Raw genomic sequence first — 12614 nt, forward strand, 5'->3', positions numbered from 1 at the left:
TATTCTTTTCTACCAGCCCCCATCCCTGCCCATCTTTCTCTCTCTTCTTGTGTGTTTGTTTTGCAGGGGAAAGCAGAGGGGGAAGTAGAGACCTTTCTTTTTTTAGGTTAATACAGTGAAACTCCACTTAAAATGGACTTCCTGGATTCCCTTCCAGAGATTGGTTCAAAAACTCTGTGATGGAGTTCAGGAATCTGCATTTTAAATAAACACTCCTAATAACTTTGATGCTGGTAGTCCAAGAACAACACTGAAAAGCAAGGTGCATGGATAAGTAGAGTAGGGTTTTGCCAGGTGGAACAGTCCATTCTAGGCAGAGAACAGAAGTAAAGGCATGATGGCATCAATGTGCATCATGTGCCTGAGGAACAGGTGCTTAAGGTCCTTAACTTTGCTGGTCCTCAGTTTCTGCATCTGATAAAAGAAGAGCTGACCTACATTGTTTTTGAGGTCCTTCCCAAAGTTAATATTTGATCATCACCCAAAGTACACAGGAATCATGGTTCACTGTTCACAGATGATACTGTGCTAATTGCTACTCATTTATTCAACAAACAAATGAAGAAATTCAGTGTCAGCCCTCAGTTTTTAGTCTGGTGGAGAGAGAGACAGATGAGTAATTACTATACAGTGCCATACAGAAGGAATTAGTGGTGGCATCACAAAGAAAGTAATGCTTGAGCAGAAACTTTATGGGGAAAAGTTGACAGGATTCCAGCAAGGAATGGCTTGTGCAAAGAAAACTACATGCTGTGACCAGGATACAGTTAATGGTTTGGCATGGTTTTAGCACAGTGTGCATGCTGGAGAATCGCAGAAAAACAAAGTTTTGGAAGAAAGGAGCTAGTTCATATATGTCAGGCAGAGAGCTCAGATTTTACTATATGGAGGAACTGAAAGCAGGGGATCAGGTCTGCACTTTAGGAACACAGTTCTGGTGATAATATAATGAAAGAAACAAGAAGGAGATAACTGGGAGACAAGTTAGTTAGTCAGTGAATGTCAAGAGATGCTGGCTGCTAAAGCACAGCCATGAGGACAAAGACAGGCTCCAAAGAACAGCTATTCAGGCAGCAGAATTAACCTGCTGAATGTGTGTGGAATGACTTTAAAAAATGGAATTTCAGGATTGTTCTTAGTTTTCACTGGGGTGACTGAACAGATACTGGCCTCATTCACGAAACAGGAAACACAGGGAATAAATCTGGGGAGGGAAGGTTGGTTTTGAACTCTATACACTTCGGGTACTTTGGGTACTGGGGTAAGGGTGTCACCATCAGGAGCTCAGGTAAGAAGTCCAGGCTAAAGAGAGATTTGGAGGTCATTTCCCTAAACTGGTGGTTGAAGCTATGAGATTACTCATAGGGAACAACAGAAACTGAAAAGAGAAAAAGATCAAGGACAAAACCTTAAAGAGCAACAACTGCGGCAAGGGGGACAGAGGAAAAGGTTTGTTTATTTATATGACAAACTTCAACATGTTTAGATGCCAAGGAGAAGAAAATGACTACAAAAGCATAGAAAAGGTATTAGAGCAAGCTTGTCCAATCTGCAGCCCACAGGCTCCATGTGGCCCAGGACTGCTTTGAATGTGGCCCAAGACAAATTTGTAAACTTTCTTAAAACATTTTGAGAGTTCTTTGCAATTTTTTATTTTTTGAGCTCATCAGCTATCGTTAGTGTATTTTATGTATGGCCCAAGACATTTCTTCTTCTTCCAATATGGCCCAGGGATGCCAAAAAATTGGATACCCCACACTAGAGCAAGATCCCAGAGGAACTGGTACTGCAAATTTAAAATAACCTAAGAGGTGGGAGAAGAATGGTAGAAACTGATGTTTGTGAAAACAATGAAACAAGGAAAGTTCAAGACTGGGAAATGGTCTACAGAGCCAAGTGCAGAAAAGAAGCCTAAGAAGATATTTTGGGTTTGGCAATCACAAAGTCCTTGGTGGCATGATTAGGTGGTGGAAGCCAGAACTCTGTGGGTAGAAGAGTTAACAAGTAAGGGAAGGGAAAAAAAGATTACCTTTTTCTCTAAATGTGGCTGTAAAAAAGGAGAGAGAGAAGAAATCTGAGAATAATCCCAGTGGATGGTTTTTCTTTTTGTTTTTGTTTTGTTGGATAGGGCAGATAAAGCCAGGGGAGGGAGGTGGGGAAAGGGTATACTGAAGATAAAAAGGGAGGGTTAAATGATGAAATAAGGCCCCAGAGGAGACAGAATGAATGGGATCTAGGACATATATTGGATCATCTGTAGATAGAAAAAAAAAAAAAAGAAATAAACCAAACATACCTCTTCATCTGAGACAGGATATCTGCTGATGTTAAGTTGGCCTGGTGGTCAGTGTCACAGTATTCATGTCTGAGAGTCTCTGTTTCCTCTGAAAAAGCCAAGCCAGCTGCTGAAAGTACAAGGTCAAAAGTAGAGTAGAAGGTTTAAGGAACGATAAAAGTTAGAATAGTAGCTGTGGGTGAGAAAGGAAAAGAATGGCTGAGCTACATTATGGACCATGCCATATCATCAGGGCAATAATCTGGTTACATGATTTTCACTAATACAATTACCTTTCTATATGAGGAGAGAAAGCAAATGGCTAGACTAAACTAGAATAATAGGTATGCTGGACAAAAGTGGAAGAAACACAAAAGGCAAAGAAATTGTGGATACTGATGTGGGTAAATAATAAAACAAGGAGTGTGGGCTAGACAAGGAAGAAAGTCAATGTAGGTAGAGGCTGATGATGACAAAATAGTCATCAAGGGACAGCGTCTTCATGAGGTCAGGGATTAAGTATAGAAGAATAAGGCAGAGGAAGAGATGAAAGAAACAGGAAGATGAGAAGAGAATACTAGAGTTCGTGATTGTTAATATGGAACAGTCTTAGATATTATGGTCCTGCAGTCAGTCAGTCATGGCAGTAAGTTAAGGGAATATGGGGTGCTGGACCTGTGATGCACATGACTGCTTTAGTCCCCCCAGAACCTTGTGGCAATTGAGTATGACAGAAAGACTGGCCAGGCACAGTGGCTCATGCCTGTAATCCCAGCACTTTGGGAGGCCGAGGCGGGTGGATCACCTGCGGTCAGGAATTCAAGACCAGCCTGGCCAACATGGTGAAACCCGGTCTCTCCTAAAAATACAATTAGCTGGGCGTGGTGGTGCACGCCTGTAGTCCCAGCTACTCGGGAGGCTGAGGCAGGAGAATCGCCTGAACCAGGGAGGCAGAGGTTGCAGTAAGTTGAGATCACACTACTGCACTCCAAACTGGGCTGACAGAGACTCCGTCTCAAAAAAAAAAAAAAAAAAAAAGACTTGAATTGGGTACTAAATTCCTTAATGAACATGAGTGACCAGGCAGCTGGTAAATAACAGTGAGGAGAGGGAAAAGGGCTCATTACAGAAGAGTTTCTGGTAAGTTTTACAAGGGTGGAATGGAATGGCGTAGCAATGGCCATGAGGAGATGGCGAATACAGATACCAGCTCTGGGTCCTGGAGTGGGATGGAATGGCCTAGCAATGGCCATGAGGAAATGGCGAATACAGATACCACCTCTAGGGGGCGGGGGGCGCGGGCAGGCACGGCTTTCGCTGTGGTGAATTGCTGGGAAAGCAGTGTCTTCAGGAGACAGCCAGGTACCCAATATCACAAGGAGGAATGTTTTGTGAACAAGAAGATATAAAGACATAGAGGGGTGAGAACACGTGGTGTTTGGTTTTTTGTCCTTGCGATAGTTTGCTGAGAATGATGGTTTCCAGCTTCATCCATGTCCCTACAAATGACATGAACTCATCATTTTTTATGGCTGCATAGTATTTCATATGAGAATTGAACAATGAGAACACTTGGACACAGGAAGGGGAACACCACACACCAGGGCCTGTTGTGGAATGGGGGGAGGGGGAGGGATAGCATTAGGAGATATACCTAATGTAAATGACGAGTTAATGGGTGCAGCACACCAACATGGCACATGTATACATATGTAACAAACCTGCACGTTGTGCGCATGTACCCTGGAACTTAAAGTATGATAAAATATATATATATATAAATTTAAAAAAAGATATAGAGGGGTTTACATATGGGGAGTCTAGAAAAAGAGTTTACAGTTTCCAGAAGAAGGCGGATAGTGAGACGATCAGCAGATGGAGAAGGTGTGGGAATGAGGCTGCGAGAAGGGATAAATTATCTGGGTTGTTACCAAGTATGACAGAGACTATAGACAGGGTGGGATTTATGGTCTCAAATGAAACTGTGCCAAGCTGTCAGAGACACTGGGACTTTATTTTGCTTACTAAGGTTAAACACTAGTATTACTTTTGGTCACCATACTATTAAAAAATAAAGACAATCCTACGAAACTTAGGCAATTAATATCAGAATAAAGAGGTCAATAATGTTTATTCTCTATTAACATGTACATTTAGAAAATAAAAGCAAAGCTTAAAAATGCATGGAAGGCTTACACAGGACGACTGTTGGGGCATAATGCCTGACACAGAACGCAGTTAAACACTGTGGAAAGCCTGAATGAGTGAAAGCATACAAACCACCACCGTGCGGCTCTCTACACTAGCAAGTTTCCGAAGTTCGCCCCAGCCGGTTTCCCTGAACAAGTTCCCAACCGCATCACGTTTAGTTTATCTCGTTATTTTAACTCGGAGCGAGGCAATGGGAAAAAGAAAAACAATGAGAGCCGTACTCTGTTTATTAAGCGATGAATGACGACACATGGGTGAGCGTGTCTGCCATGCCCTATTTAAGACTTTAAACATAGTACATTAGTACGCTAACAGCAAGCTCTGGAAATAAAAGGAACCGCTTACATATTTAGGGGCTCTTTTGTAAGCCACAAAGGAAATCACCTGAAGTCAAAGCTCCCCTCTTTTCCTAGCAAGGCAGGGACGACGGCAAAGAGAAAGTAGGTCCCGGGGCGCTGCAACCCGTGCAACTTGCCGGCTGGCGTCCCCCGGCCTCGCGCCTCCACGCCCTGCGCGGGCGACCGCTCTTGCCACAGCGGCGCCCCGCAGCGTCCTCCCCGGGGACGCCCGCTCACCCGGGAGCTCGCGGCCGGTACTCACCCGCTGGGTATACTCTTCTTCTTCACCAGGACGAGAGGGATGAGAGACCCACGCCCCAGGCAACCCCGCTCTCAGGCCTCCTCCAGAACAGACCCCAGGGGACGCTACAACTCACACGCTCACGGGCAGAGGCGAGGGGCGGGGGTGATAGACCCCGGCGGCGAACAGACTTGGCGCACCGAAGATTCCCGAAGGCGCGTGCTCCGCTCCCTCTGGGTCCTGGCAGGCCAGGGGCGGCAGCGCGCATGCTCCTGGGTCGCCGCGACTTGCAGCCCGCGGGCGCCGTAGGGCTGGCGCAGGGTGTGGTGGGGCGGTTGGTGATTATCCTAGCCTGCGGTAGATGGTGCGCCCTGCCTTCCCTGCCCAGACGTAAGAAAAGTGCACTGTCCGTCCAGGTGAATGTCGGGCTGCTGGTGAAGGTTTCTCTGATTCTTCCCTGTCAGACATTCCCGCACTTTTGTGGAGCTCTGCTGCATGGGCAGAACTAGCTGGGCTGGGATAACCGGAGCCGGGGCCGCGCAGGCCGTTGGGACTTGTAGTTCGGGGGCCTGGCCGACCCGTTCGTTAGCCAATTTGGGAATGAGTAGAATTGAAAATCACTCGAGAGCAGTGTTTGATTTGCATCAAATACGGGTCGGCATATTATTAATTCAGTGCCTACTGTGTGTGCTGAACACCTTGCCTTAGTCCTGATCTTCACATTAGGATAAGCAGAAAGATGAACTTGCAAGGTAGAATGTAATGAACAAAAATTCGCATTATGAACCACAAATGCTGTTGGAGATCAAGAGACAGAGTTAGAAAAATCTTCCTGAAAGACGTGGAGTTTGAATCAGCCTTAGAAACACGGAATGCTATCCATTTGCGGGGAAGTTGTAAAAATTAAAGGATGGAGATGCCAGGGAGAATAAACAAGAACTCCATCCAGCTATAGTTGAGGGGTTATGTTGGAGAGTGGTCAATGTTGGAGAGTGGTCACTGCGGCTTAGATGGGGAAGTGATGTGAGGGTTTTTTGGCTTCACTTTCAGAAAAGGCCTCCTGGTTGACTTTCTCTCTAATTGAGGCTATAAGTATAGACACAGAGATACATCTTCAGGTTTGAATAAAAAACAGTACTTGTTTAGAGCTTCTGGGCCTCCTGGCCAGTGGTTGCTCTAAGAATTAATACATTTTTATAAATCTTGTAATTCACCTTTGAGTAGCAAAACTACGTTGCATGGTGCGTGTTAGATGTAAATTTTCAAAATATAATATGATAGTTTTTGTAACCTGTTTCCACATTAGTTTTCATGTACCAGAAGTCCCAAGATAGAGAAGTGGGCCCAAATCTTTCTTGATCTACAGGAGCAGGACATGATGACTTGGGAACTGGTCCTGAGAGCAGTGGGTGATTTAGTTTTGTTGCCTTTCGAAGACTTAAATAAATTCACAGATCAGAAAATCTTTTGTCACGCCATTTGTTCCTAAGTTTTGATTTTGGAAAACAAGATAACAGTTAAGTTAATTTTTAAACTTGCCAGTTAATGCAATACATGGAAGTCACATAATGTTTTTTGTAGAACACTGTGAAATAATGCTATATTCCTCTTAACTAAGTAAAGAATTGTTAAGTTAAATTCCACTTCTTCCATATCCTAATAACAATAAAGGGTAGCTGGTGCTATATATGTAATAGATTATTTTTACAAAATGTATTGTTGCCTTAATTACATCATAACTGTGAATGAGACCTTAATTCTGGACATAGCATCCTAATTCAAATTAAGTCTGGAAGGCATCATTTAAGAAACATTGCTATAAGAGAGTTCAGAAAGGTGTCATCATACTATGTGACAATAGATGAACTGAGATAAAGATAAAATTGGATTTTGGTCTGAATTCAGATCTGCTAAGGAAGGAAAGTGCATTAATACATTTAGAAATATTTCTAACAAGAGCCAGGGGAAGATTAAAGGGAACCAATTTTCTGATTGGATCACAATTAAAGATATGTTACTATATACTAAGATATGCATTGTGTAACCATTTCCACATGCTAGAGGTTTTTCTGTGGTTTTATTTTGCTAGCACTCCTGAAACCAAATGGCCTGTGACAGAAGTAACCAAGGTGACTGAAAATTGTGCCAAAAAGAAGTCTGTGCTGATTCAGGGATCCACATAGTCTTGTGCCCGCAGAATTGATTTAGAAATTTGTTTAGGCAAAGCGCAGTGGCTCATGCCTATAATTCCAATGCTTTGGGAGGCTGAGGCAGGAGGATTGCTTGAGGCCAAGAGTTTGAGACCAGCCTGAGCAACACAGCGAGACCCTGTCTGTACATAATAATAACAATAATAATAATTAGCCGAGCCTTAGAGACACATGCCTGTAGTCCTAGCTACTCAAGAGGTGGAAGCAGGTGGATCGCTTGAGCCCAGGAGTTCAAGGCTGTAATGAGCTGTCATCATGCCACTGCACTTCAGCCTGGGTGAAAGAGTGAGACCCTGTCTCTAAAAAACAAACAGATAAACAAAAACTTGTGTGGCATTCTAATTTCTACAAATGTCTGGGGAATTGCATGAACTTGCATTTAACCGTCATGTTGAATGATACTCTTGTATTAGGCCATTCTTGCGTTGCAATAGAAGAATACTGGGTAATTTATAAAGAAAAGAGTTTTAATTGGCTCACAGTTCTGCAGGCTATATAAGCATGGCTCTAACATCTGCTTCTGGTGAGGGCATCAGGGAGCTTACAATCATGGTGGAAGGGAAGGGGAGCCAGCATGTCACATGGCAAGAGAGGAAATAAAGGAAGGAGGGGGGAGGTCCTAGACAGACTCTTTTAAACAACTAGATCTCATGTGAACTAACTGAGCAAGAACTCATCATGAAGGGGATGGTGCTAAGCCAACCATGAGGTATCCACCCCCACAATCCAATCACTTCCCACCAGGCCACATGTCCATTATTGGGAATCACATTTCAACATGAGATTTGGAGGAGACAAACATCCAAATAGATCTCTAGTATCTATTAATAGCCTTTTAATCAATTTCCCTGCCTCCATAGAATATCTATATTTAATCATTGCTTCTTGGCCTTTTGGCTAAGATCAAATGTATATTTAATCAGATCCTTTTTTTTCTTACTGCAAAGTTTTATACTTTTGGGGGGAAGGGAATTCATACATATTTTAATTAAAATAATTCCTTAGTATCTTGAAGTTTTTTTCAGTACCCTTTTTGTGAAAGTGATTTTTTTCTAGTACATTAGCATGTAGGGAAGATACTGACTTTTACATATATTCTCTTGTATTCTGCCAATTCCAATTTTCTAATTATGTCTAAACTTTATTTAGTCTTTTGGGTTTTTCATGTATAAAAACCTATCATCTACAAACAATGATAATTTTGTTTTCCTCTTCTAAGAGTTACACCTTTTACTTCCTTCTTTTGCACATCTTATTGCATTAACCGGGATTTCTATTAAATACTGAAGGTGACCAAATACAAATATGAAATAGTAAAAGTGATAGTATATCTGTTTTGTTTCTTGTTAAATTAAAAAATTTAAAAAGCATACTTTTAACCTCAAGTATCACAAGTCAGTTTTCTTATGATATGTCATTCTCAATAATATTTCTTATTTATTTAGAAAGTTGAAATAAAAGGACCATCATGAAAAAATCTCAAAGAGAAGATATTTTTAAAAAGGTAAGGTATTAATGGAGTTTATAATATTTTGATTATTCCAAATAGCCCTGTTGTAAATGGGGGATAATCCTGATAAATGTGATACATTTGTTTCTATATACAAATCATAAATTCATATGTAAAAAAAGAAACAATAGGAGAGTTTAGGGATGAATTGTATTCTTATTTGGTCTGTAAGTTATTTAATAAGATGAATTATTTATGTATGTATTTATTTAATCTCTTACTTCAATATCTATTTGTTTATATGTTCTCTCACCTAGCCAACAAGCCATTCCCTGCTTTGTTAAAAAAGATGTTTGTCAGTGAGTTAAATCTATATAGAAGCAATATTTACATGTCTCTTAGAGTAACTGCAATTAAGATTCACATTTTATCCCTACCTTCTAGATGGAAATGAGAACTTATGAAAAAGTATACAGGATTCTGGGAATGGTGGGCAAGATATTTGGGAACTAATAAGGGAGACCCTCTATCAGTTACTTGCCAGAATTGTTCCATCATACCTTAAGGGTTGCTATCCCCTGGTCAAGAGTAGAATTAGGTATTTTTTATTGTCTTGAGGTAGGTACTGAAGGTTGAATAAGATGTAAGGGAACATTGTAGTCTGTGTTGACCTTATTCAGTAGTTTTTAATAGTGGTACAAGAACGAATAGTAGATTTTGAAGTTTTTTCGGAAAGTTTATAGACTGGGCTCTTTTTATGATATTTTAACTGTGATCATGTCAATAGCCTGCTTTGGTTTTTGACACAAATTCATGTTTTTACTGTGATTAGAAAGCTTGAGATTTCCAACTGCACATTAGTTTGGTTAGCATGTACAGTTGTTATTTCAGGAGTCTTTGCTATTATATTTTTTAGCATTAAAATTAAAAAGAAACTTATAACCATATCATTCTAAAAAGGGTTTAACATTGCTAGAATAGTTTACCTATAGAATATTGAGGTTTATAAAAACTGGAAAAGAAATGCTTATTTTAACATACTGAATTTTTGTTGATGATACAACATTCAACTAGAATTACCATAAGTCAGCTAGAAATATGATTTTGATGCTTAGGAGAGTGAAGGCTGGAGACACAGATTTGGGAATCCATGGGAATATGTGCACCCTCCAAAGCTTTGGAATGTACCCAACATTTAGGATATGAAGACGTATGACCATTGAAGGATACAGAAATAAGTGGCCACAGAGGTAGAAGGGTAGAGGGCAAGGATATATAAAGTTTTCAAAAAATAAGGTTGCTGAACGTTGCCACACGCTGCAGGGTAATAAATCAAGTAATAGCTAAAACTAGTATAGCATTGAATTTTCAAAGTATTTTCATATATGTCTGATCTCACTTGACCTTCTTAAAAGGTACATGAAGTGGTAATACATGAACACTAAGAACTAACTCTTGGATTTTATCACTAAAAGGCCTTTTTTATATTCCAGAGAACAATTTCTTTTTGGAAATTTTTAATTTTTATGTATACACAGTAGGTATATATAGGTATGGGGTACATGAGATATTTTTATACAGGCATACCATGTGTAATAATCACATCAGGGTAAATGGGTTATTCATTACCTCAAGCATTTTTATCATTTCTTTGTGTTATAAACATTCCAATTGTATTCTTTCAGTTATTCTAAAATGTACTATAAATTATTGTTGACCATAGCCACCCTTTTGTGCTGTAAAATACTAGATCGTATTCATTGCATTGTACTTATTAACCTTCCCCATTCCCTGCCCCCCACCCAATACCTTTCCCAGTCTCTGGAAACCATCATTATACTCTCTATTTCCGTGAGTTCAATTGTTTTAATTTTCAGTTCTCACAAATGAGTGAGAATATGCAAAGTTTTTCTTTCTGTGCCTGACTTATTTCACTTAACATAATGACCTCCAGTTCCATCCAAGATGTTGCAAGTGATAGGATCTCATTCTTTTTTTTATGGAAGAATAGTACTCCATTGCATATATATATATACCACATTTTCTTTATCCATTTATCTGTTGATGGACACTTAGGTTGCTTCCAAATCTTGGCTCTTGTGAACAGTGCTGCAACAAACATGGGAGTGCAGGTATGTCTTCAATATACTGATTTTCTTTCCTTTGAGTATATACCCAGCAGTGGAATTGCTGGATCATATGGTAGCTATATCTTCAGTTTTTTGAGGAACCCCATACTGTTCTCCGTAGTGGCTGTACTAATTTACATTCCCACCAACAGTGTATTAGGGTTGCCCTTTCTCAATGCTTTTGCCAGCATTCATTATTGCCTGTCTTTTGGTTAAAAGCCATTTTAAGTGAGTGAGATGATGTCTCATTGTAGTTTTGATTTGCATTTCTCTAATGGTCAATGATGTTGAGCATCTTTTCATATACCTGTTTGCCATTTGTATGTCTTCTTTTGAGAAATATCTATGTAGATCTTTTGCCCATTTTTAAATCAGATTATTAGACATTTTCCTATTGAGTTGTTTGAGCTCCTTGTATATTTTGGTTATTAATCCCTTATCAGATACATAGTTTGCATATATTTTCTCCCATTCTAAGGGCTGTTTCTTTGTTGATTGTTTCCTTTACTTTGCAGAAGCTTTTTAACTTGATGTGATCCCATTTGTCCATTTTTTGCTTTGATTGCCTGTGCTTTTGGGGTATTACTTAAGAAATCTTTGCCCAGACCAATGTCCTGGAGAGTTTCCCCAATTTTTCTTTTAGTAGTTTTATACTTTCAGATCTTAGATTTAAGTCTTTAATTCATTTTGATTTGATTTTTGTATATGGTGAGAGATAGGGGTCCAGTTTCATTCTTCTGCATATGGATATCCAGCTTTCCCAGCCCCCTTTATTAAAGAGATTGTCTTTTCCCAATGTGTATTTTTGGCACCTTGTTGAAAATGATTTCATTGTAGATGTATAGAATTATTTTTGGTTTCTTTATTTTGTTCCATTGATGTGTGTGTGTGTGTGCATGTGTGTGTGTGTGTGTGTATTTTAATGCCAGTGCCATGCTGTTTTGTTTAGTACAGCTATGTAGCACAATTTGAAGTCAGTGGTATGGTTTGGCTTTTAGTATAGCTTTGTAGTACAATTTGAAGTCAGTGATATGGTTTGGCCATGTCCCCATCCAAAATCTCATCTGGAATTATAATCCCCATAATCCCCAAGTGTCAATGGGGGGACCAGATGGAGGGAATTGGATCACGGGAGTGGTTTCCCCCATGCTGTTCTTGTTATAGTGAGTGAGTGAGTCTCACAAGATCTGATGGTTTTATAGGTGTTTGGCATTTCCCCTGCTTGCACTCACTCTGTCCTGCTGCCCTGTAAAGAAGGTGCCTGCTTCTCCTTTGCCTTCTGCCATGATTGCAAGTTTCCTGAGGCCTCCCCAGCAATGCGGAACTGTGAGTCAATTAAACTTCTTTCCTTTATAAATTACCCAGTCTCAGGTATTTCTTCATAACAGCGTGAGAATGGACTAATAGAGTCAGGTAATGTGATTTCTCGAGTCTTGTGTTTTCCTGCTCAGGATAGCTCTGGCTATTATGAGTCTTTTTAGGTTCCCTATAAATTTTAGGATTACTTTTTCTATTTTTGTGAAGAACGTTCTTGGTATTTTGATAGGGATTGGATTGAATATGTAGATTGCTTTGAATAGAATGGACATTTTAACAATATTGATTCTTCCAATCTATGAACATGAAATATCTTTCCATTTTTTGTGTATCCTCTTCAGTTTCTTGCATTTTATAGTTCTCATTGTGGACATCTTTTACTTATTTGATTAAGTTAATTCCTGGGTATTTAATTTGATTTGTAACTATTGTAAGTGGGATTA

The 12614-nt window shown here is 39.9% G+C and overlaps 1 protein-coding gene across 1 annotated transcript in view; it reads left to right on the forward strand.

Annotated features, from left to right (window-relative positions):
- Positions 1-12614, forward strand: part of CC2D2B (coiled-coil and C2 domain containing 2B) — a 170316-nt gene that overhangs the window by 40512 nt on the left and 117190 nt on the right. The window contains 1 exon segment of the mRNA XM_055093218.2: positions 8721-8779. Within this exon segment, the coding sequence (XP_054949193.1) occupies positions 8744-8779 (36 nt within the window). The 5' untranslated portion in view covers positions 8721-8743.

The sequence above is a fragment of the Pan paniscus genome, chromosome 8 (genome assembly GCF_029289425.2).
Source record: "Pan paniscus chromosome 8, NHGRI_mPanPan1-v2.0_pri, whole genome shotgun sequence".
NCBI lineage: Eukaryota > Metazoa > Chordata > Mammalia > Primates > Hominidae > Pan > Pan paniscus.